This window comes from Podarcis cretensis (genome assembly GCF_951804945.1).
Source record: "Podarcis cretensis genome assembly, chromosome: 4".
Lineage (NCBI taxonomy): Eukaryota > Metazoa > Chordata > Lepidosauria > Squamata > Lacertidae > Podarcis > Podarcis cretensis.
This window is the reverse complement of record NC_137173.1, coordinates 53,900,830-53,922,907: the sequence shown is the minus strand read 5'-3', so window position 1 is coordinate 53,922,907 and position 22,078 is coordinate 53,900,830. Positions and strand designations below refer to the sequence as shown.

The following is a 22,078-nucleotide window of genomic DNA, read 5'->3' as shown; positions in this document are numbered from 1 at the left end:
AGAGAGCCAGTGTTCAAAAATAAGCAATTTTCCATAGGTCTAGAAGGATAAGCTGAGCAACTGGTCGGAGTATTGTACTCTATGGGGGCTTACTTTGTTCCTGGTCCAGTTAGTACAGAATGCTGCAGCACAACTGACGAGAGCCGTTTGCAAATCAAGCTCTGAAGCACCTCCCTCTCTGTTAAGCATCAATGCAGTACAGTGGTGCCTCGCAAGACGAAAAGAATCCGTTCCGCGATTCTCTTCGTCTAGCGGTTTTTTCATCTTGCGAAGCAAGCCCATTGACGTCTTAGCGCGGCTTTTAGCTGCTTATCAGCTTAGCGGATAAGCAGATAAGCGGCTTAGCGGCTTAGAAAAAGGGGGGGAAAGGAAAAAAAAGTCAGAAAAACTTGCAAGACATTTCGTCTTGCGAAGCAAGCCCATAGGGAAATTTGTTTTGCGAAGCGCCTCCAAAACGGAAAACCCTTTCGTCTAGCGGGTTTTTCGTCTTGCGGGGCACCACTGTATTGCTTAAAGGAGGGTAGGAGGCACTTCAGAGATCGGCAAACTACTCTCTGAATTGCCTCACACCCTCCTTTAAAAGGCATTGGGGGGAGCTGTGAGGGAAGGAGGGGTTTGGGCCAAGCTATGAGGGGGAGTGATGGTTCAGAGACATGGGAGGGTACAGAGGAAGAGGTGGGTGAGGTGTAAAGAGAGGGGGGGTCTGCTTGGGCGTAAAGGGAGGAGAGGTTGGCCAGGTGTGTGAGGAAAGGCATTGGCAAAGGGGTTGCCTGCTAGGCTGAGTTGCTGAGCAGAATGAGCAGGGATGGCAGCCCCTTATTACTTATATTTTGATAATTTTTTTAGGTTAACTTGCTTCCTATGATCCAGCTTCTGAATTCTTTTAAATGCTCATTTTATATTCTATGTAACTACTTAGAGGTTATAGATGATAAAGCAGTATTAATCCTCTTGTGTAAATTAATAAAATAAAAATCAAAGATTAGTGTAATGTGCACAAGCAGAAATGAGATACATAGCATCTTGAATTTGTGTGCTGCCTACTTTTCCTTCTCCTGCACAGCCAATGAGTAGCTCAAAAGATATCACTTCCACATTTAGTGGAACAGTGGTTAAGATTATCTGTGGTTAGTTTAAAACAAGCTAACTTCAGAAAACATAGTTTTAATTTTGTTTGTTTAAAACTAAGTATTACAGTGGTACCTCCGGTTGCAGACGGGATCCATTCTGGAGATCCAGTCGGATCCCGAGGTTTCCACAACCGGAAGGACCGCTTCTGTGCGTGCGGCGAAACCCAAAAAAATACTTCCGGGTTTGCCACTTTCGCATCCTGAAGGATACACAACCGGAGGTGTGCGTATCCAGAGGTACCACTGTAATGTTAACCACAATGTGTTGCTCCAAATAGCACAATAAAAAGCAGTTAACCAAAAAGCAGAAGCTTGCAAACGTCTCCTCTTGGCTGTATGGTGGCAGGGAATCCAAAGCTCACGGTGCTTGCTTCTGTATGATGCAATAAACTAAGGTTTAGTGGTGCACCAATATGATAAAAGGGGGACTTCATGGCACAAGAAGTATGTAACAAAAATTAAACATGTTATTTTCTGTTATAATAAAATTTGACAACTACTAGTTTCGACCTTCATGCATTATTGCATTATGCTCTATTTAGTTTCATCAACAGCAGAACAGACAGCGTTTAGTAACTAAATATTTTCAGTAACTGCATACTCACTTGTAACTGCTGCTGCAAATGTGTTATTTCTGCAATTCTTAGCTCTCTAGATTTGTTTGTGCTCTCAATTTCTTGTCTTTGAGTAGACAATCTGCATCGGATATCCTGAAGTTTGCCCTCCAGTTGATGTTTTTTATCATTCTTCAACAAGAAAATAAAGAATTGGTTTAATCAAAATTTAAATTAGAATGCAATATTTGCTGCAAATACTTCTAGGCTGGTCTGTAAGTCGAAGAAGAAAAACAATCATTATGGAAATGATGTATTTGTATGGTTGTTTCAAATCGTTAGTTATATCCAAGGTGAAATACATTACTTTGAAAGATTCTGGCCAGTATTTCTCACTTACTAGAGCTTCTAATTCAAACTCCAATGTTTTTTTCTTAGCTTTCAGAACAACTATATCCTCTTGCTCTTTGTTCCTTTGATTCAGGAGCTCTTGCCGCCGATTGCGTTCCCACTCAAGTTGCCTTTGTCTTTCAAGTTCCCTTTTTGCAGCCTATAGAAGATTAAAATTATGTACACATAATTTGTAGACTTTTGTAATCTGTGCCACATTACAAGCCATTCAAATGCAAACTTTGCAATTTAGCAGATGTACCGCTTCCTGTCATCCCTTTATGTGTAACAAGACTGAATGGATTCTGGGCTTCTATACATTCTCTAAGTTCTCCCTTTCCCACCATGTACAAAGTATCATCTAAGCCAGGAGATTCTGTGAGTACATAAACAAACACATTGCTATTCTGGAAATTGCATCAATAGAGAATGTCTGTGGAACGGACAGGTAAGAGAATTCCTGCATTCAAATGATAATATCCTGGTTCAAATGTTACTACTACCCTGGAGTAAAAGATTACGTGGGCGGGGGAAGGGAGCTACAAAGCACTGGAGGGGGGGTTAAGAGGCTATTGAAACATTATTCCACTTCCAAGCAGTTTCATGTTATAGAGCAGGGGTTGTCAACCTGGTCCCTACCACCCACTAGTGGGCGTTTCAGGATTCTAGGTGGGCGGTAGGGGGTTCTATGGCACAAGCTGAATCCTCCTTCCATTGAGCACTGGTGGGCGGTAAGGAAATTTTACCAACAAGAAAATTGCATTAGTGGGTGGTAGATATAAAAAGGTTGACTACCCCTGTTATAGAGGGTTGTTGTATGTTACTAAGAATATTTCTCATATTAATTTCCATAACTGAAAGAAAAGGGAACTTGGGTCAAATAAAACACTAGTCAACTAGTTATGCTGACTGCTCTTTATTCTATTTAAATCAATACATTTAGTCCAAACAGTCTTTCAAAGCAGCTTACAAGCTAAACCACCACAATAAATATCACAAGATGACCTTCACAGATTGGAGAACTGGGCCCAAAACTAACAAAATTAATTTGAATAGGGACAAATGTAAGGTTCTACACTTAGGCAGGAAGAACCAGCTGCACAGATATAAGGCGGGGGACACCTAGCTTGCCAATTGTACATGTGAAAAGGATCTAGGGGACTTAGTAGATCACAAGCTTAGCATGAGTCAACAGTGTGATGCAACAGCAAAAAAGGTAATGCTATTCTAGGCTGCATCAACAGAAGTCTGGTGTCCCAATCAAGGAAAGCAATAGCCTGCTCTATTTTGCCTTGGTCAGACCACACCTGGAGCACTGTGTCCAGTTTTGGACGCCACAATTTAAGGAGGATATTGACAAGCTGGAATGTGTGCAGAGGGCAGCAACCAAGATGATGAAGGGTCTGGAAACCAAGCCTTATGAGAAACGGTTAAAGGAGTTGGGTATGTTTAGCCTAGAGAAGAGGAGACTGAGAGGACACATGAGAGCCATCTTTAAATATCTAAATGGCTGTGACATGGAAGATGGAGCAAGCTTGTTTTTTCCTGCTCTGGAGGGCAGGACCCAAACCAATGGATTCCACTTACAAAGAATGAGATTCTGATTAAACATTAGGAAGAGCTTTCTGATGGTAGGAGCTATTTCAGTGTACCAGACTCCCCTTGGAAAGTGGTGGAAGCTTTTAAGCAGAGGCTGGATGACCGTCTGCCATGCATGCTTTAGTTGAGATTCCTGCATTGCAGGGGGCTGGACTAGATGAGATTTGAGGTCCCTCCAAACCCTATACTGTAGTTCTGTGTTCCTAAACATGCCAGACACTACCAGAAGCCCAATAAACAAGCCTGGCAGGTCACTCATGGAAGCAAGCTCTACAGTGGAGAGAAAAATCACCTGTTTTAACTCTGAAGGAAGTGGTGGCAGGGAATTCAAAGCAGGGCCTCCTTGGATACTCATAAAATATGCAGGAGTATATACAGAAGAAGGCAGTCCTTAACGTAACATGGAACCAAGCTGTGCAGGGCTTTAAAAAGGTCAAAATCTGGAGTTTCAGTTTTGTTCCAAAGCTAAGGAATAGCCAGTATTGTACAGTGTAGCTATCAAGGGAGCATACATGAATCTATGTAGATTTAATTCAACATAGTCTCAAAACTCACATGATCATTTATCAGATCCAAGTGAAGAAATGGGTAATTACCTACACCCTTCCTGAGAAAATGTTGCACTGACATTAGATCATTTCTAATTTTATTTTTAAAATGATTTCACTTTGTACACATTTTGAAGAAAGCATAATATTCCGCAATATACCTTTTAAAATTTGTTTTTAGACAAGTAGGTATTTCTTCTGAAATTGTCCATTTACCTCACGCCTTTCTATTTCTTTCCTCCTTTCCTCTTCTCTCTGGCGTTCCAACTCTCTCTGTTTTTCTAACTGTTTTTCTAATTCCAGTTGCCTTTTCCGTTCCTGCTCCTGCCGTTCACGCTCTTTCCTCTCCTGCTCTGCCCTTTCTAACTGGGCAAGGCGCTCTTGCTCTTTTCTTTGCTGCTCCAAAAGGGCTTGTCTCCGCTTTTCAAGCTCTAGATTACCACGTTCAAAGTTCTCACGTTTCTTATCTTCAAACGTTACTTTAAGAAAAAGAATTACAGTAAGAAATCAATTTTGGGGAGGGGGTGAGATATATACATACATACATATATATATGTATATACACACACATATACACACACACACACATACACACACACACACACAAATACTACAATACAATACAAAACAATACAAAACACAATATAATATAATATAATATAATATAATATAATATAATATAATATAATATAATATTACTATATCCAACTGGAATTGACTTTAAAATATTAACAATTTGAGCAAACATCCTATTTTCATTCATTTCAGTATTCCTACAGATGGTTACACAAGAGAAAAATATTCTAAAATGTTTTGACGTTAAATGGACTTGGAGTGTGATAGGAAAACTTCTCATTTGTTAAAAATTCACCTCCATGTTGATTACAATAATTTGTGGAAGATAACGGGTTTTGCTAGTCACAACTCTTAGGCACAGACATGCAGTTCCTCTCTGTATATTATACTGGTCATTGTAAAGGTGTAAAGCAGTTAAATATGAACTAATTCCTATGAAACAAATGAGGCTATCCTTCCAGGAATGACAGCACTTCACCTGTTGACTCCAGGTGGCATTCTCCACCCCACCCCGATTCCTAAATGTTTTAGTGTCTCCCCAAAAGATGGTCAAAGTGCGCTTATTTACAACAACACTCACCTGGCAATTTCTTTTCTAATTGCTGCTGTTCTTCTTCTAACACTGGTTCTTCTGGTAACCTTTGGTCTGTGGACACCGAGCTTGCAACAGATACACCACTGCCAGAGCGAACTCTTCTGTCAGGAAGAGATAGTAGGTTAAAATGTGTATATGAATAATGCTTCTGTTATTAATTCTATTACAATTTAGTTGCCGAGTCAGAGTGCTGTGCAGGCTACTAACTTACTCATATAAAATTAAAATTCAGTAAGTAAAGGCCTCAACAAGGCCTGCCTTGAAAGCCACCAACAGGCCAGTTTACATATACATTTGTTGATTCCTCACCATTTAATTCATATATAAACCAATTCCGCTTACATTGTGGTGGGTTTGAGAGATAGTATTCTGTTTGTGATGGTGCATTTAATTTGCAAGCTACCACTGGGCAAATGAATGTGCATGTGTGAATCAATCGTATGACCAATCACAGTCAATGTAAATACTACACTATAGGAGGCAATTTCTACTGTGGCCCTAGACACACAAATACTGCACACATCTTGTTTTTTAGTTTCTTTGCCTTTGATGCAAACAGGTCATCCAGTGAATTCATTATGAGATTGCATGTCAGTGTTTCATACTGCCACAACTGTAAAAGGATTTGTGATGCCATGACACACTACAATTTGCATTCATGATTAATGATTGGGACAATGCCATGAATATTTCAATCCAGGCTAAAGAAAAGCAGTCTTCAATACACACAGTCAATGTGTGCCGGCCTAATGAAATATTTAATTTAGCTAACTTAAAATGATACATTCACCCAAAAATAACAACTACTACCATTCTTCAGTACAATTTTGACAAAGAGAACAACCAACTTCAACATAAAGGAATATGGCTCGTTTTTTGCATAATGCACACAGGAGATTATAACATTAACCTTTTCTTAATGCATTTTTCAGAAATCAAGCAAAACATAAATAATCTTCTAATTAATCACGGTTCAGGATCAAAATCAAAGCTATAATAATTTTACCTAAATGAAGGAGGAATATATTCCGGAGACAAGACAGGTGGCAATGGCTGTCCTGACATAGCCATATCAATTAAGTGCATAGCCAAAATAAACTCTTCTGCTGTAAGTTTTCCATCCTGGTCAATATCTGAAAGATTCCTATTGAAAAAAGATCCAATTACATGTTTGGAGTTTTTGCCCACTATCAAAACCAAGAAAAAACACAATCTACAACACTTGTTCCTAGAAAAATACAGTATATTGAAAACTTTCTTAGGGTGGGATAAGCTCTGTTTCTGGAAAGCCCTGCCAAGTACAGACTAAACTGTCATATTAATAACAACAAGGAAGACAGCTGAAAAAACTTAAGGATATGGAGAATTAAAGTAGCTCTGATGCTTAAAGCACAATTTTATGAAAAATATTTACCATATTGTAGCCAATTGAGCTTGTGGTAAGCTTGATTGCATAAGGATAGTTCTTGCTTGTGGACCTAAAGCATTGGAAACATAAGACCATGAAACTGACAAAATGTTCAAATTTTAGTATTTGATTTTCAAAACAGTCACTTATGTGATAAACCTTTAAGATCTTACAGTATCTATTTTCAACATAAACAGTAACACTGGGTCAATCTTTAAAATTGCAACAGAAATAAAGCCTTCCAATATCTACCTTTCTGAAAGCTATCAATCTAATTTTATGGGAAAGGTAGATACGCCTAATTAATTAATGAGTGAAGTTGTATATAGCATTTTACACTTTGAGTTGCCACAGAGTTTACTGTGGGGAAGCTGCACATTTGGTGGTCCTCATGAAGCAGCCCTAAGTCATAGCCAGTTACCACACCAACCCAACAATGTCCTCAACCCAACAATATTTACATAGTTATATACTCTGTTTCTTATTAATTTCAAATACTGTCCATAAACTACAAACATAAACACCCATAATACAATCTAAATAAACCAATACCGTGGTATCTCGAAAGTTGAACAGATTCCATTACGGAAGTCTGTTCGATTTCGAAAACATTCGGAAACCAAGGCGCAGCTTCCGATTGGCTGCAGGAAGCTTCTGCAGCCAATCGGAAGCTGCGTCAGACATTCGGGTTCCAAAGAACGTTTGCAAACTGGAACACTCACTTCCAGGTTTGCGGCGTTCGGGAGCCAAAACATTCGACTCACAAGGAATTCGGGGTCCAAGGTACAACTGTGTAACATTAAAATACAGTACCACAATAACAATACAAAGGCTAGAGAAGAAAGCAGTTATTTTCAAACTAACTAACTAAAAAGTAAAACACTGTAGAAGAGGAAGTGGAGGCAAACTTGGCCTCTTCGTAGGAATTCAGAGCGGGGCCTGAATCAAAATGCTGCCAAGAGGGAAGATGGCACATACACAAGATAAGCTGTTCTCTAGATAATCAGGACCCAAACTGCATAGGGATTTGTGACAGAAGAGTGAATGTTTGACAGCAGGGCAGTGGGACAGAATGCTGGGTGGAGTTCAAGTGAGTAACAAGGAGAATGACAGTCAAAAAATGACAGTTGAAAAGAATAGTGGCTGAAGATACAAAAAGAAAGAGGGAACGAGGTGAGAGAGATAATGAAAGCATATAATAGCACCATCATTAAAGAGATTTATGTTAGAACAGCATAACAGAACTCCGAGTATCCTGTAAAAATGATTACTTTTTCTGGATGTTATCTTCCTTAAATATTTGTTTTTGTTTTAATTATCTGTGTTCTGGCCTGGGTGGATTATAGGGGAAGTCTGCCTCCACCCATATATGTAGTAGCAACAGGTATGTCAAGGGAAGTCTGAATACAGCGAGCAGGTGAATGACCAACCTAGTGACTTCCTGGGGACAGGGCCATAGGGGTCGGCAACCTAAGGCCTACGGGCCACAAGCGGCCCACGGGGGTCATTTTACCAGCCCATGAGCTGCCCCCGAACTGAGCCGCCCGCTCGGTGAGTCTCTGCGCGATGCGCTAAACCAGCGCAATGCAGCGTGGGGACTCACTTTCGTGGCGCCGGAAATCACATAGTCCTATAGGGCGCAGTGGCCAACTAGATGTTGACTCACAGCATAGCAGAGCATAAAAGCCTTCCACGGCTGTTTGTTCCTCAAGCAACTGGTTGCCTCTGAATCTGGAAATTTCATCTCAGTATCATGGCCAAGAGACATTGATGGACCTGCCTCTTAACCCCTGCACTACACAATCTCTAACACATTTAGCAGAGTCCACAAATTTTTAAAATTAAAAACGAAAGAATACCTGTTAAGTGTCCACTCATTGTTTTATCATGGCTATTGAAAAGCTGCCTATATTTCAGTCTTGATGATTGAGGAACAGCCCATTCTGCTGCTGGAGATGCACTGGAGTTATAAAACAGAGACAGTTATCCCATTATCATTCCATCACAATCAAACATGACAGAGCATCTGATTAATTTTAAACTATGAATACATCTCTGAAACCACTTATTTACAACCAATCCCCTTAAACTGAATGGGAACATTGTGTCTGAGTAGCTGCAGGACTGTCACCTGTAACAATGCTGCCAAAGTGCGTTAAAAAGAAAAAGAAAACAGTCATACTTACCCAGGTACATCAAATGATTGTGCCTTTTGCAGTTTTGCATTTAACTGAGACCCTGCACCAGATCGACTGAAGGAAGAACTCTTTGGCAATGTGGCTGAAATAGAACAATTATGTTTCAAGGTCAGGGCAATTAAATATAAAGTACAGTCAACCAGTTAATGATACATAATACATTTTGGTAAGTAAAGGACAAGCTGTTAACTTAAGGAATTGATTTTTAGGTTAGCATGCTGCCTTTTGTTTTAAAATAGGCACTAAGACAGCTTACAACAAAAGCACTTTTTAAAAACAATAAAAAACTATACGCAAGAAAAGGCAAAAATAAAAAAGAGTCAAAAGATAAAATAATACTAAAGGAGAGAAAAAGAACACTAGAATGATACTGCAAGTAACACAGCTTACCAGGATGACCAAAAGCAGGTAGAGGTTGTATAACAGCTGGTGCTCCATTAGCAAGGGGGGGCACAGCTGCTGTAGGAACAGAAGATACTAAAGGTGGAGACATTCCCACTACTGGAATAGACGCCATTGGCACTGGAGCAACAGCCGTAAGAGGAGGCATACTGGGTAGGCCCCCAATACCTAGAAGAGAGAGATTTTCATAGTTACCATCATTTACAAGTTGAATGGCCTTGGGTTTGCCAACTACCTCTTTTGTGTCTTCTACCAACATGGCTACTAGGAAGAGGTTGGAAACTTTCACTTCCATTTTCAACTAGCTTCTGCTTATTAGTATGTTTGACAGTAACAATAACTTAACTTGGAGATATTGAAACAAGACAACTTAATCATTCAAAGTTAGGTCTAAACCATTGTTCGGGTTTGTATGCAAGAATGTAACTGCTTTTCATTGAAAACAAAGCAAGGTCTGCCAGTCTCTTTCTTGCTGTTGCACCAGGGGAGCAGAGTGGAGTGCAGGACTCAAGGTTCATGCATGCAATACCCAGCTTATTTCCTTGTCCTAAGCCCTGGAGTACACCAGGGAGCTAAGCGGACTCCATGAGGGCACTCAGTTCCATCAAATCAAATGCAATCAAAACCACCTCAGAATCTCCTATAGAAATTGGGTTTACTCTGTATTAGACTGAAAATAAATACTCTTAAAAGATTAAAATGTGAAGATCTTAACAGTGAGAATAAACGAATATGCTGGAAGAACTGCTTGCAGAGTGGTGGTTAAGTATGAAGTAAACTGAATTAGGCCAAAAAACCTAGTTTATTGGTGTAAATATTGTACACTATAAGGAAAAAAGGCAGGAAACTAAAAAACAAAACAAAACAAAACCCAATTCCTTGGACTGCTGAATGCAATCAAAAAGCAAAATTAGTAGTGTTTCCTCTTCTAGTAAAGGTAAAAGGTAAAGGGATCCCTGACCATTAGGTCCAGTCGCGGCCGACTCTGGGGTTGCGGTGCTCATCTCGCTTTATTGGCTGAGGGAGCCAGCGTACAGCTTCCGGGTTATGTGGCCAGCATGACTAAGCCGCTTCTGGTGAACCAGAGCAGCGCACAGAAACGCTGTTTACCTTCCCGCCAGAGTGGTACCTATTTATCTATTTGCACTTTTATGCGCTTTCAAACTGCTAGGTTGGCAGGAGCAGGGACCGAGCAACGGGAGCTCACCCCGTGGTGGGGATTCGAACCGTCGACCTTCTGATCGGCAAGTCCTAGGCTCTGTGCTTTAACCCACAGCACCACCCGTGTCCCTTCCTCTTCTAGTATCTCTGATCAATGTTGCACTTGATATTACTATGACTTTTGCAATGACTTTTGAGAGTTGACTAGAGCATCAAGAAATGGGGGAGGGAGGGGAGAAAGGCAAGTAAGATACCACATAAACATAAATGAAGTCTGCCCTTACCAAATCCTGGTGCAGTAGAAATGGCAATGGGAGGCTGTATCATAATAGGAGGCAATGCAGAAGGAAGCTGATAACCTTGAAGTTTTAGTTTGATAAGTTTCATAGCGATAGAAAACTCCAGCTGGTCCATTCTCCCATCATTGTTCATATCTGCCAGAGCCCTACATACAAATAAAGGTAATTCATGACTTGCACACCCTTCCAAAAGATGTAAAATGTTTCCTTATGTCCACCATCGGCAGTCAGTAACACTGAGCAGTGGTGGACAAAAACATTATGTTGTGACGCAGGTATACATGCCCAAATATCAAAGAGGAAGGAGGGAGGGAAAATTCAGTATCAGATTATTTTCTTTTGATGTTAGTCTCAAGTTGTCCATAAAGTTATTATTCCTCATATTATTTAGGTGCAATGTTTTTACTTCATCTGCATTTCCTACCATTTCCATAAATTAATGCCCTGCAGAGAAAACAACTATTTAAGACTGTGCAAACAGTACTATTGCCTAACAGAAAACACAAGTATAAAATAGTCAGCCCAACTAATCAAATCCAGCTTTAATGTTTAACATAGTAAACAACCTCAAGGAAGCCTGTTTTATCACCTTCTAGACTGAGAACTTCCTCAGTCAAAGGTGAACTAGATGTCAGTGACTCTAGAGTATTGTGGCTGCAAAAGGAGAGATGGAAATACAAAGTCCAGGAAATGATCTGATGTTAAAAATATTTAGTTTTTCCACAAATGAAGGTGGTACAGAAATTGTAAGATCATGGTTACAACAGGAATAGTGTAATACTGCCATTTAGTGATTTGTTTGTCTTCCCTCCCTCCAGTTTTCATATGTTTCAAGATGAAAGACTGACATCATTTTGACTTGAGTATAAGGACACTTCAAAGTCTGACCCTAAACCAGGCTTCCTCAACCTCTGCCCTCCAGATGTTTTGAGACTACAATTCCCATCATCCCTGACCACTGGTCCTGCTAGCTAGGGATCATGGGGGTCGTAGGCCAAAAACATATGGAGGGCCGAAGTTGAGGAAGCCTGCCCTAAACCTAGAGTGCTATTAAGATACACATCATGTTTGTATTAATATAACGCTACTCAACCTTTTTCCTTTTCAAAAACAACATGCTTACTCTAGGGGAGGAGCCAAAGCATAATGCTTTGAATGCAAAAGTTCCCAGGTTCAAAAGCCCTGCCCTCCTCAGCTAAAAACAGTGCAATAAAGTGTTAAAAGCAACTGTATAATCAGCAAGGAAACAAATCAATTACATAGTTGTAGGTGAATCTCACACAGTCACCACAAAATGCAGCAAAACACAGACTTCCAGAGAAAATACTTTAGACAGAAAAACAAAACCTTGAAGAAAGAAAGAACCTTGAAGGCGGGGACACCGAGAGGAAAATGTAACCAAAATCCTCAACACAGAATCACTTGTACACCCAGTGACAAAGCTCACAACTCTGAACCAAAACAAAGATCGCATACTGAACCAGAACAAAAGACCAGAAGAGCATCAGTGAAAACAGGTCTGCTTCAAGTGAGGCAGGAAAAACGAACTGTCACGCCAAGGGAGGGGATGACTCAGAGATTCCCTTGAAGTGATGACATTATTTCCCGCTTAAGTGACTGAAGGATTACAAACCACTTTGTGGTGTCCTAGTGTCCACTCGAGAATAATACTGAACAAAATGGACCAATGCTTTGACTCAGCTTCATGTGCAGATTTACTTAGCAGTAAGTTCCACTGAGTTTAATCAGTTTTACTGGAGTGTTGTATTTTTCATTGTTGTGTCTCAAAACGCTTTCCTTTCCTTGGTTTCATTATCTACCCCAGAGCCTAATTTTCTAGATCTCTACTTAATATTTATGATGTACTTCTATCACCATTTTACAACTACACACAGGTCCTGCTATCGGAGCACTTGTTATCCAAAATGACCACGTCCTTACTTCTTTCTGTTTGCAGGTTGGCAGCAGCCATTTTGGGCAGAAACCATGGAGAAAGGGAAGGGAGAGATGTGACAAATCAGAGCTAGTTGGCTGCAGCAGTTTGGGGTGGAAACCAGGGAGGGAGGGAGACTGGACAAATCATGGATTAGAAATGTTTCCATAGGATAATTGGAATGTATTTGGAATTTATTTGTATTTGTATAAATTGTACAACTGGGGTAATATTGGGGTAATATTAGAAAACTAATAAAAATTTATTTGGCAAAAAAGAAAAGAAAAAAGAAATGTTTCCATAGGAAATAATTGAAATCATCAGCTAATTATGTGAACACTCATCTAACAATCAATTTCCTGGGGACATGTTATGTTTGGATAGTAAGACCTGTGTGTAATTGAGTTATAATGTAAATGGTCATCCATCAATGCAAATAGTGCTCAGAAATCTACTTGGAAACCCCTAACTGAGGTCCCCCTTGTCTCCAAGGACAGACAGGGATGTCAAAGATACACCAAGTTAAAACAAGACACAATACAGACCAAGTGATACCCACTACTTTCCTGATGGTGAAGAGGTTGAGTGTAGAAAAGGCCAATACACATAATGGGTTGAGCTGTGTCTCTGGAATGTAATGAGTGAATGGGCTCAGAGGAAATGCCCTAATTTCTGGCTATGCTTCTTCATGCTACTATCAGCTTTTTTTGCTCCTTCCCAGGTAACATTTTCACAAGGATAGATCATAGCCACAGTCTAGAGAAATGGTCACGGAAACCTCAGCAATCTATGGCAATAAATCCAGTAACATATTTATTACTTTATGAACTCTACTCTGGTGAAGTCTTGTATCTACCATTTTCAATGTTTGAAATGTAGCACATTGAGCGATGTGTCTCATTTCAAACTGCAAGTGCCATAAATTACCACCTTGTTTACTATGATTAAATAAAACCTTTGCTTTCATTTGAAGTGTATGTTAACAATTCATTAGCTACTCAGGAAAGTATAACCTGCTTGGTCTCAAACAGCACTACTGAAAGTACATGGAACTTTTGTTAATTATGCTCACCAGAGGGAAGGATACACCCAACAAGTGGTTTTCAGGGAGTACAATTATCCTAGTAAAGCAAAAATCCAGTAATCCAGATTATACCTACTTAAATGCAGTTACTGTCTTCAGAACCATTACAGTTTGATTTGAAAGCCTACATAAGACACTTCTTAATGGATTATTGGCTTGCCAACTACAAATACTGTAAGAGGCCAGTAAAAGAAGGATTCAAGTAATAGATGCTATACTGTTTTTTAGTTCTACACATGTTACAAGAATTTAAGAATGTCAACATACATTCTACAAGTCTGTACAAATGTAATTTTTTTCCCCATCTTAAAGCACAACCACCTTTCACATCACCATGGCTGTCAAATTTGTTTGCAGTATCTTTGATTTAAAACAAAGAGACTTTTGTGACATAGCAGTCCTTGGCAAATAAGTTATGTGCCAAGACAGAACTTTATTAAGGCTTCAACAGATATGCATATTTAAAAGGCAATTACACAGAAATCCTAAAATTCAGTAAATAAAGGCAGTTTGCAGGTCAGAGCTTATGCTTTAGGTGACTTGTTGCTCTTCCCTAGACAATAAAAAACTTGCATGTATAGAATTTCTTTCGGCTTCTAATTTTAGAATCATGCTTCTACTTATTCAGCAAGTATTTCAGGTGGTTAATTTAAGGCTGCCTACACAAAGATATCAGAATGCAGTTTCTCAACTGCTGTATTCATGTTTACCACTTATTTCATTTCTTCATTTCTATTAGTTCTTTGGACTGTTAAAAAAATGGTTTCACAAAGGCCTCAATGATAGCCATTTTAACAAAAGTCCTTGTCTTGAAAAGTGCACTTTGAATAAAATAGATGAAATGTAACTGTAGAAAGTTAATATATTGCTTGTGCAATTTTTGTCTGAAATGAACTCCTGAAATTTACACTTACCATATCTGTGCTAAAACTGGTTGAGGTAACCCAGACTGGAAAAAAAAGTTTCTGGCTTGATCACCTGTCAGAAAGGAGGAAGTATTTCAAATGGAATGTCTTAAGAATGATAAGAGAACCAATGTACAATAAATAAAATTTCTAGGTTGCGCTTTTAGGGTGTTCAGTATATTGCCAGTTATCCTTACACCAGGGATGGGGAACTTGTAGCCCTCTGTTTGTCACTTGATTGACTCCAATCATCCTTGACCCAGGGTTTACCAAGCATGTATGGTAGATCAGTATTATATAAACTGGAGACAGGGGAGATTACGCCATTGAGCAATCTGCTCCCTTTTGCCTTGAAGGAGCCTCTACCTTCAGAAAGAACCCTATGTCAAGTTCAGTCTGGCCGCACCCATCAGTCAGAGAAAGAGCAGCTGTATGGTGCCTGCTTACCTCCTCCGTGCCAGAAAGAAAACTTGGTTCCAACTACCAATTGCCCTGGGATTGCAGGACTGAAGGGAGAACTCTCTGGCCTCAGCCTTAACAAGAGGAACAATGGCTGGATTATCAGCAGCACCTCTGTTGTCCAAGCAAAACCAACAGCAAGGGAAGAACACTGTGGCTCAGCTGGATGTAGTTGTCTGATTATAGCTCTTTATTCCTTGCAATGTCAAACCAATATTCTTTTACCTCTACTTCCCTTCCCTTGCATGCTTTGTGTTTTTAGTTTGTAAGGTTGAGGGACAGGCCTATATCTCATCTTTATTTATGTGAACTCCTCTGGGATGCAAAAATTATAAACAAATAAAGAGGGTGTGATTTGAACTGGGCACTTCTAAGTCCACAAGTAAGCCCCTTAGCTACAATGCCACACTAGTTTTAAAAAATCCACATTACAGCCACCAAAGACTACGTTTTATTAGATGAATACTGAGATACTGTATTGAAATGTGTTAAAGGGGACGTGAACAAATTCTGAACTGCACATTACTACAAACTGAAACATCCTCAATTTAGTTACCAGGAAATTCACATTGCATTAACATCAGCTTAGATAAAAGGGAAACATATGGTTCCTGCTGTCTCTCCATTGCAGCAACTCTTCCTTTATTAGAATTATGTGCCTTGTGAAAGTGAGAAAGCAAACACTTTATCCACAGAAACCGTTTTTAAAACATATGAATGACGATTTCTCATAAAACTTGGATATGCATTTATGTTCTTTTCATTCAAAAATGTGTGGCTAGAAGACACAGCAACACAGAAATGAGGCAAAACTGCCAACTTGTTACATTTTGGGGGATAAGATTTAACCAGCTATGGTCACTCTGTAAGTCTGATCAAAACCTCCATTCCTTCTAGTAAAAGGCAATCAAAATGATCAAGGGGGCTTGAGCGACTTCCCTATAAGGAAAGATTAAAACACTTGGGGTTATTTAGCTTAGTGGGGAAAATGTGAGTAAAGAGGAAATATAGTAAAGGTGTATAAAATTATGAATGCATACAAGAAAGGAGATTCAGACTAAACATAAAGAAAAACTCCCTGATGGTTAACAACTGTTCAACAACGACACAGACTTCCTCGGATAGTGGTAGACTCTTTCACTAGGAGTTTTTAAGCAGAGATTGGATGGCCATTTGTCATGGATGCTTTAATTGAGATTCCTGCATTGCAGAGGGCTGGACTAGTTGACCCTCAAGCACAACATGAAGACAACATTATTCCTCTTTGGTTTATCCCTGTATATAGAATTATGAGGTATACTACCTCTGAACATTTTACTACTGTGACTAGTAAGCGGCACTTGTATTGAAGAAGCTGGGGTGCAGCAAATAGAAGAAACATTGGCTGATAGGGCCAAGGGAAGTTGTAGTGGATCTTGCAGAACCAAATGTTTGGAAGCACCAACCATCATTTTTATATTAGCAAACTGCCTCACTTTCATACTACATCTGCTCCTCCTTTCTGCCGCTTATGGAGAACCATGCAAGAGGCAAATTTGACAGACAAGAATCAAACACATTTCCCCCCATGCACAAGAGAGTCTGCTTCTCTTTTATTTAATAATATTATCATTATTCTAGAACTTAAGATTCCAGTATGAAAAATAGGAGACAATCTATGAGCTAACTATACATATGATCAGAATCACAGAAATCACACAGCAATGAGTTTTGTATTTTTCCTAACTTCATTTTGGCAATGCATTTACAAACATTTCACTTCAACCATATATTATTAAAGGACTGTTACTTCCTTTGCTTCTCCTTGCAGTCTTAGAAAACAAGTAGCATTGCTAAGTTGCCTCTTGGATGCTTGATCTGGAAAACCTTAAATTGCATGATGGTGCGTATTTGCAATGGAAATTACACATGACAGCTATGGCATTACCAGTGATAAATCCAGATATTGGTTTCAAACTGTGGAACTGTTGATCATGTTTAGCTCTCTCTTCCACAGTTACGGCCCAGATGTCCAGGTTGCCTAATTCACAAGCAAGAGATTGAGATATTGTCAGGAAAAATAGGCATTACAAATAATGACAGCATCAGCTATTTTCCCAATGTGCTTTGAAGAATCTAAACACTGCTAGACTTGCAAATAAAAGCCCTCTACCACAGTGGCTGAAACAACTCCCATTGCCTCATGAGATGCTGAAGGAAGGAAAGCTCAGCAACTGTTATAGAGGAGACCAATAAGCATATATCCTTGCTGTGCATACAGCAAGCTGGTAACACAGGCTGCTAGCAACACAGCTACAGCTTGCTGCTGAAGATCTAGAATCTATGAATACAGTTGCCAGAACCCATTGGCAACCATAAATATCATTCTGGTGATCAAAACAGTAAAAAGATTCTTGTATTACAAGAAGATAGTGGTTTAGTCTTTTAAAATGGCATCAGGATGTATCTTATGCTAAGATGCAGCATCACTGAATGGGTTGGTGGGAAGAAGTTGTTACAATGCACACATCCTCTACCCTGTAACATCCCTCTAGTCAGCAGCAGGTACAAAACAAATAGACATTTACTGTAGCCTCTGTTGAACAAGAAGCAAAAAGCCTGATCTCCATCTAACTATTGGAAAAAGTAACTGGCTACCAAGGCCAGTCAAAATGTGTGAGTCTCCAGCAAAGGTGGAAGAGTTGGATCAGCAGGTGGGCCCCCAACTAATTTAAGGCATAAACCCCCATCTAAATTGTATGACACAATCTTATCAGACCCCTGGGCACAGGTTATATTTGAGCAACAAGCTCTTACTGCCTTTACCTTCAGCCATCCCCTGCATCAGCCTCCCCCACATTCAACAACCACCCAAGAACACTCAACACATATAAGCAGTAGGGTGCTTTTTTCAACAACTGCAACTACACACTAAGTTTATTAGTGTGTTCAAGCCCAACTATATTTTCCTCATGAAGCTGGAAAGCAAGTATGAACAAGAAGCATTGGGGGGGGGGGGGAGAATCCTAATACTTACCAGCAAAAGGTGTTGGAAACTGAGCCATGGTTCAATCACCTTTAACTTGCTAATAGATGCCTGGGGAGTAAAGAGTGGCACATTAAGACAAGCAGGTATACAAAAACAACTCCTTACTTCAGAGGTATTTGTTTACTATCATATAATTTACTGATATACAGAAAAAGAGAACTTCTTTATAAATGCAGTAGTCATATAAATATAATCAAGACAAAAACGGTTTCCAAATGCTATGAAATATGCCCAGGGCAACAAGAATAAAATGTTAAAGAAATACAATATTCATTTTTCTTCCTGCTCCCAGTTACAACATTGCTCCTTATTTCAGAACCTAGTTGTTCCTGGCCATCAAATACCCAGCCATCTGCACTTAGCTGCATCCTTATAATGGCCTTTTATTTTTACCCTATTGTTACCCTGCCTCGATCCTCCACTAGCCCCTCTGCCAGTTACCAGTTCAGAAATCTCACTCATTACCTCTGCCTACAGCTCTGGAGAATTTCCCTTTCTGTGTGTATTAATCAGTATAGACCCCTGTCCGTATACTGAAGATTGAATTTGGATAACCAAGTTCTAGAGTATCACATTATTAAGACAGAGAAACAGCAAATATAGTGAAAGCAGTGCTTTCAAATATTTTATCCATGGCCTGGAAAAAAATGAGACACAAGTTTTTCTTACTATGATAATCAGCAATTATGCTCTACAATATGTGCATGCCTGCTATGACTACAATAATTTTGCAGTCACTTTCTAAAATACTAAATAGCTTTTAGCCATATTTCACTGTTTCCCAGAAAACTCCATTGGAATTATATGTGATGTTTAGCAATTACAACATGAAGAATGCCAATAGCTCTTTGTTTTCCCTAAAATCTGATATCCACCCAAATAACACTAAGAATATGTACATCCCATATCTATCCAGAGGCAACCCATTTGAGAAAGACATCACCCTTGAGTAAGGTAAAGTATGTGGGTTGTATTCAATGTTAGTCCTACTGGGAACAGGCTCGTTGAAAATAATGGACATGACTAAGTGAGGTCCATTAATTTTAATGCAGCTACTCTGAGAATAACTTTAATGAAATACATAGGGTTGTATTCAACCAAGTCTCAAGTGGTTTGAGGGAACTGGTGAATCACTTAGAACAAAAGGCTAGGTAACCTCCTAACACACACAATAGCAAGCTCTGGAAAACACATAACTCAAAAATGTAGACCTAATAGCGATTTATTATGTTAACACTCAAGATTCACTGTTCAACAGCAACCAAAATCTGTTGTAAAACAAGGATAGGGAACCCACTGCCCTCCTAATATTGTCAGACTTCAACTACCATAAGTTAAGTAAGCATAACTAATGGACGCAGATAATGGGTACAACAGCCCAACATCATCTGGAGGACCACAGATTCCATAGTTCTGCTCATAAAAGTTGTCACCTATGGTTTGAAAGCATAAAACCTTTCTTAAACTTTCAGACTGGACGGAATATGAAGAGGAGTAGTAGTAGTAATACTACTACTACTACTACTAATTTATTTCTTGTACTCTACCCATTTGATTCCTTGTCCCAGCCACTCTGGGCAGTTTCCAGTCCTGCCTCTGCTCCTTACCTTGCACAACAGCAGAACATGGGAAAGGAGCTGCCCAGGTTTCATTGTCAGCAGTCTGTTGACTCCAGGTAAGGAAGCCCTTCAAACTCTCACCAACATAAAATGCTTAAGTACCATACTCCAAGAAATGAATGGCACTCACTCTCTCTCCCAAATGCTCCTTGAAGTAAAGCAAAATCTTCTCCTAATATTTTATAGACTCTGCATAGCTCAATATGTTAAAATATGCTAGCCACATTAGATGCCCCCGTGACTGTTGATCATTGTACCCCTAAGGGAAAAGATTGAACAAGATAGACCCCATTCCAACAATAAATTAGAACGCATAGTAAATTACACAGAGATTACCAAATTACTACCATAGAAGTACATACAACAGAAACTTAGAACCACACCCATTTGCTTAAAAGAAAAGTATGTTTTTCTTTCACTTTAAGTAGTTAAAGTTGAAAAGATTAAAGATTTGAAGAAATTACAGTCTGAGTGTAATTTCCAGTCTTACATCAGTATAAATCATGTTGATTCAGTTGATTAAGGAAGTTTCATGCAATATACCGGTAATTGAGAAATAAAAGACACACACCATGGAGTTCTCATAAGGTCTGGCAAAGGGACAGATTTTTTTCAATTAGGGTTGTTACTAACATTGTCACAGTGCTAACTTTGCTTTGTAGCTTAGAAGAATCTTAAGCAAAAATGAGGGTGTTAGAAATACATCAAAGAGGAAAAAGACCAAGCATCAACCTATGAGGGGCTACTTATTTGGAATGCTAATATTCTTATTTTATACAGCATCAGTGTGCATGGTGCTTTACAAATCACAAAAGAACAGGTACAAAAGAACACAGTCATCATGAGTTCTGGCCAGCAGTCCACCTGGGTGAGATCCCAAGGCTGGTAGCTGGGTCAGTGAGTTTTATCTGGGAGTCTGCATGAAGTTTACTCAAATGAGCAAACAAGACAGAGCTCAACAGCAAGAATAAATCAGCCTAGCAGGAGCGAGCAAGAAAGTACATAATGACAACCAGTACTTGGCAAGATGTCCAGGCCTGGACTGACCTACCGCGGGACGTTTCTATGGGGCTTTCATCCAATTGCAAGACTGAATGTTAATTGTATGGACAATGTTGTGACAATTGTAATGAGACCTCTGGGTACAGGGTGGTATATAAACCATTCATGAACTTCTGGGTGCAGAAAACTAGTATGCTCATCAAGAGGGCAATGAAACACAGAGATAACAGCATGATAAACCTTAATCTTGCCTTCAGATGTAGATTTGACTGGTATAAACTCCCTTGGATCCTTCAATGATGACCATATTGGTCCAAGTGCTGAAAATGGAATAGGTTTATTGGTGTGGGGAGATTATAGGCAAGATGGTCTGTGTAGGGATTTGTTTTCACTTCTAGAATTGGGGTGTTCTTGTCTATCCCGCTCCCTTTCTAAGGTTTAAAAAAGGTAAACAACTCAAGGGTGATCTTGCCCCCAAATGTCAACAACTTTGGCTAACTTCCCTCTTTGGGTGACCTCCACAAAAAAATATTGATTTCTTAATTTTGGGTTCAAAAAATTAGGGGTCATCTTATACATGTCTTATACACAGAAAAATACGGTAATAACAACCATCTGTTCCTTAGCAAGTCTGCCCATACAACTGGGAAGGTTTATAAGGCCATCACCACCAATTTTAAGTCAATCATTTTAGAGTGAGAAAGATTATTCAAAAGTGAAAAGGATTCAAGACAGTTGTGAATCTTCCCAGGAGTGGACGTTCCAGCAAATACACCCCAAGGTCAAGCTCTGCAATGGTCAAAGAAATTGCAAAAAGCCCAAGAGTTACATCTCAGGCTGTACAGGACTCAGTTGGCATGTTAAATGTTAAAGTTCATGACAGTAAAATTAGAAAAAGACAGAACAGGTATGGTTGTTTGAAAGAGTTGCCAAACCTTCTTCTCTCTAAAAAGAACATGGCAGCATGGTTTAGGTATGCAAAATTGCATCTTAACCATAAGATTTCTGGAACAATGTCCTTTGGACAGACAAGACCAAAGTGGAGATGTTTGGACATAATGCACAGCACCACATTTGGAGAAAACCAAACAGCATATCAGAACAAACACCTCATACCAAATACCAAGCATTGTGGTGGAGGGGTGATAATTTGGCCTTGTTTTGCAGCCACAGGACCTGGGAACCTTG

The 22,078-nt window shown here is 39.4% G+C and overlaps 1 protein-coding gene across 3 annotated transcripts in view; it reads right to left on the bottom strand.

The window, feature by feature from the left end:
• The window catches only part of ITSN1 (intersectin 1), an 83,494-nt gene that overhangs the window by 47,428 nt on the left and 13,988 nt on the right, over positions 1-22,078 (bottom strand). For 2 of the 3 annotated variants that reach the window (XM_079974882.1, XM_079974884.1), the window contains exons 2-14: positions 18,258-18,317; positions 17,169-17,261; positions 14,792-14,855; positions 10,846-11,006; positions 9,389-9,568; positions 8,987-9,080; positions 8,660-8,760; positions 6,807-6,870; positions 6,399-6,536; positions 5,378-5,493; positions 4,438-4,700; positions 2,085-2,234; positions 1,736-1,876 (exon numbers count right to left, since the gene is read on the bottom strand). In XM_079974882.1, coding sequence (XP_079831008.1) covers positions 1,736-1,876; positions 2,085-2,234; positions 4,438-4,700; positions 5,378-5,493; positions 6,399-6,536; positions 6,807-6,870; positions 8,660-8,760; positions 8,987-9,080; positions 9,389-9,568; positions 10,846-11,006; positions 14,792-14,855; positions 17,169-17,261; positions 18,258-18,285 — 1,593 coding nt within the window. In that variant the 5' untranslated portion in view covers positions 18,286-18,317. The remainder of the gene's footprint in view (positions 1-1,735; positions 1,877-2,084; positions 2,235-4,437; positions 4,701-5,377; positions 5,494-6,398; positions 6,537-6,806; positions 6,871-8,659; positions 8,761-8,986; positions 9,081-9,388; positions 9,569-10,845; positions 11,007-14,791; positions 14,856-17,168; positions 17,262-18,257; positions 18,318-22,078) is intronic. The other variant, XM_079974883.1, reaches the window with a different exon arrangement.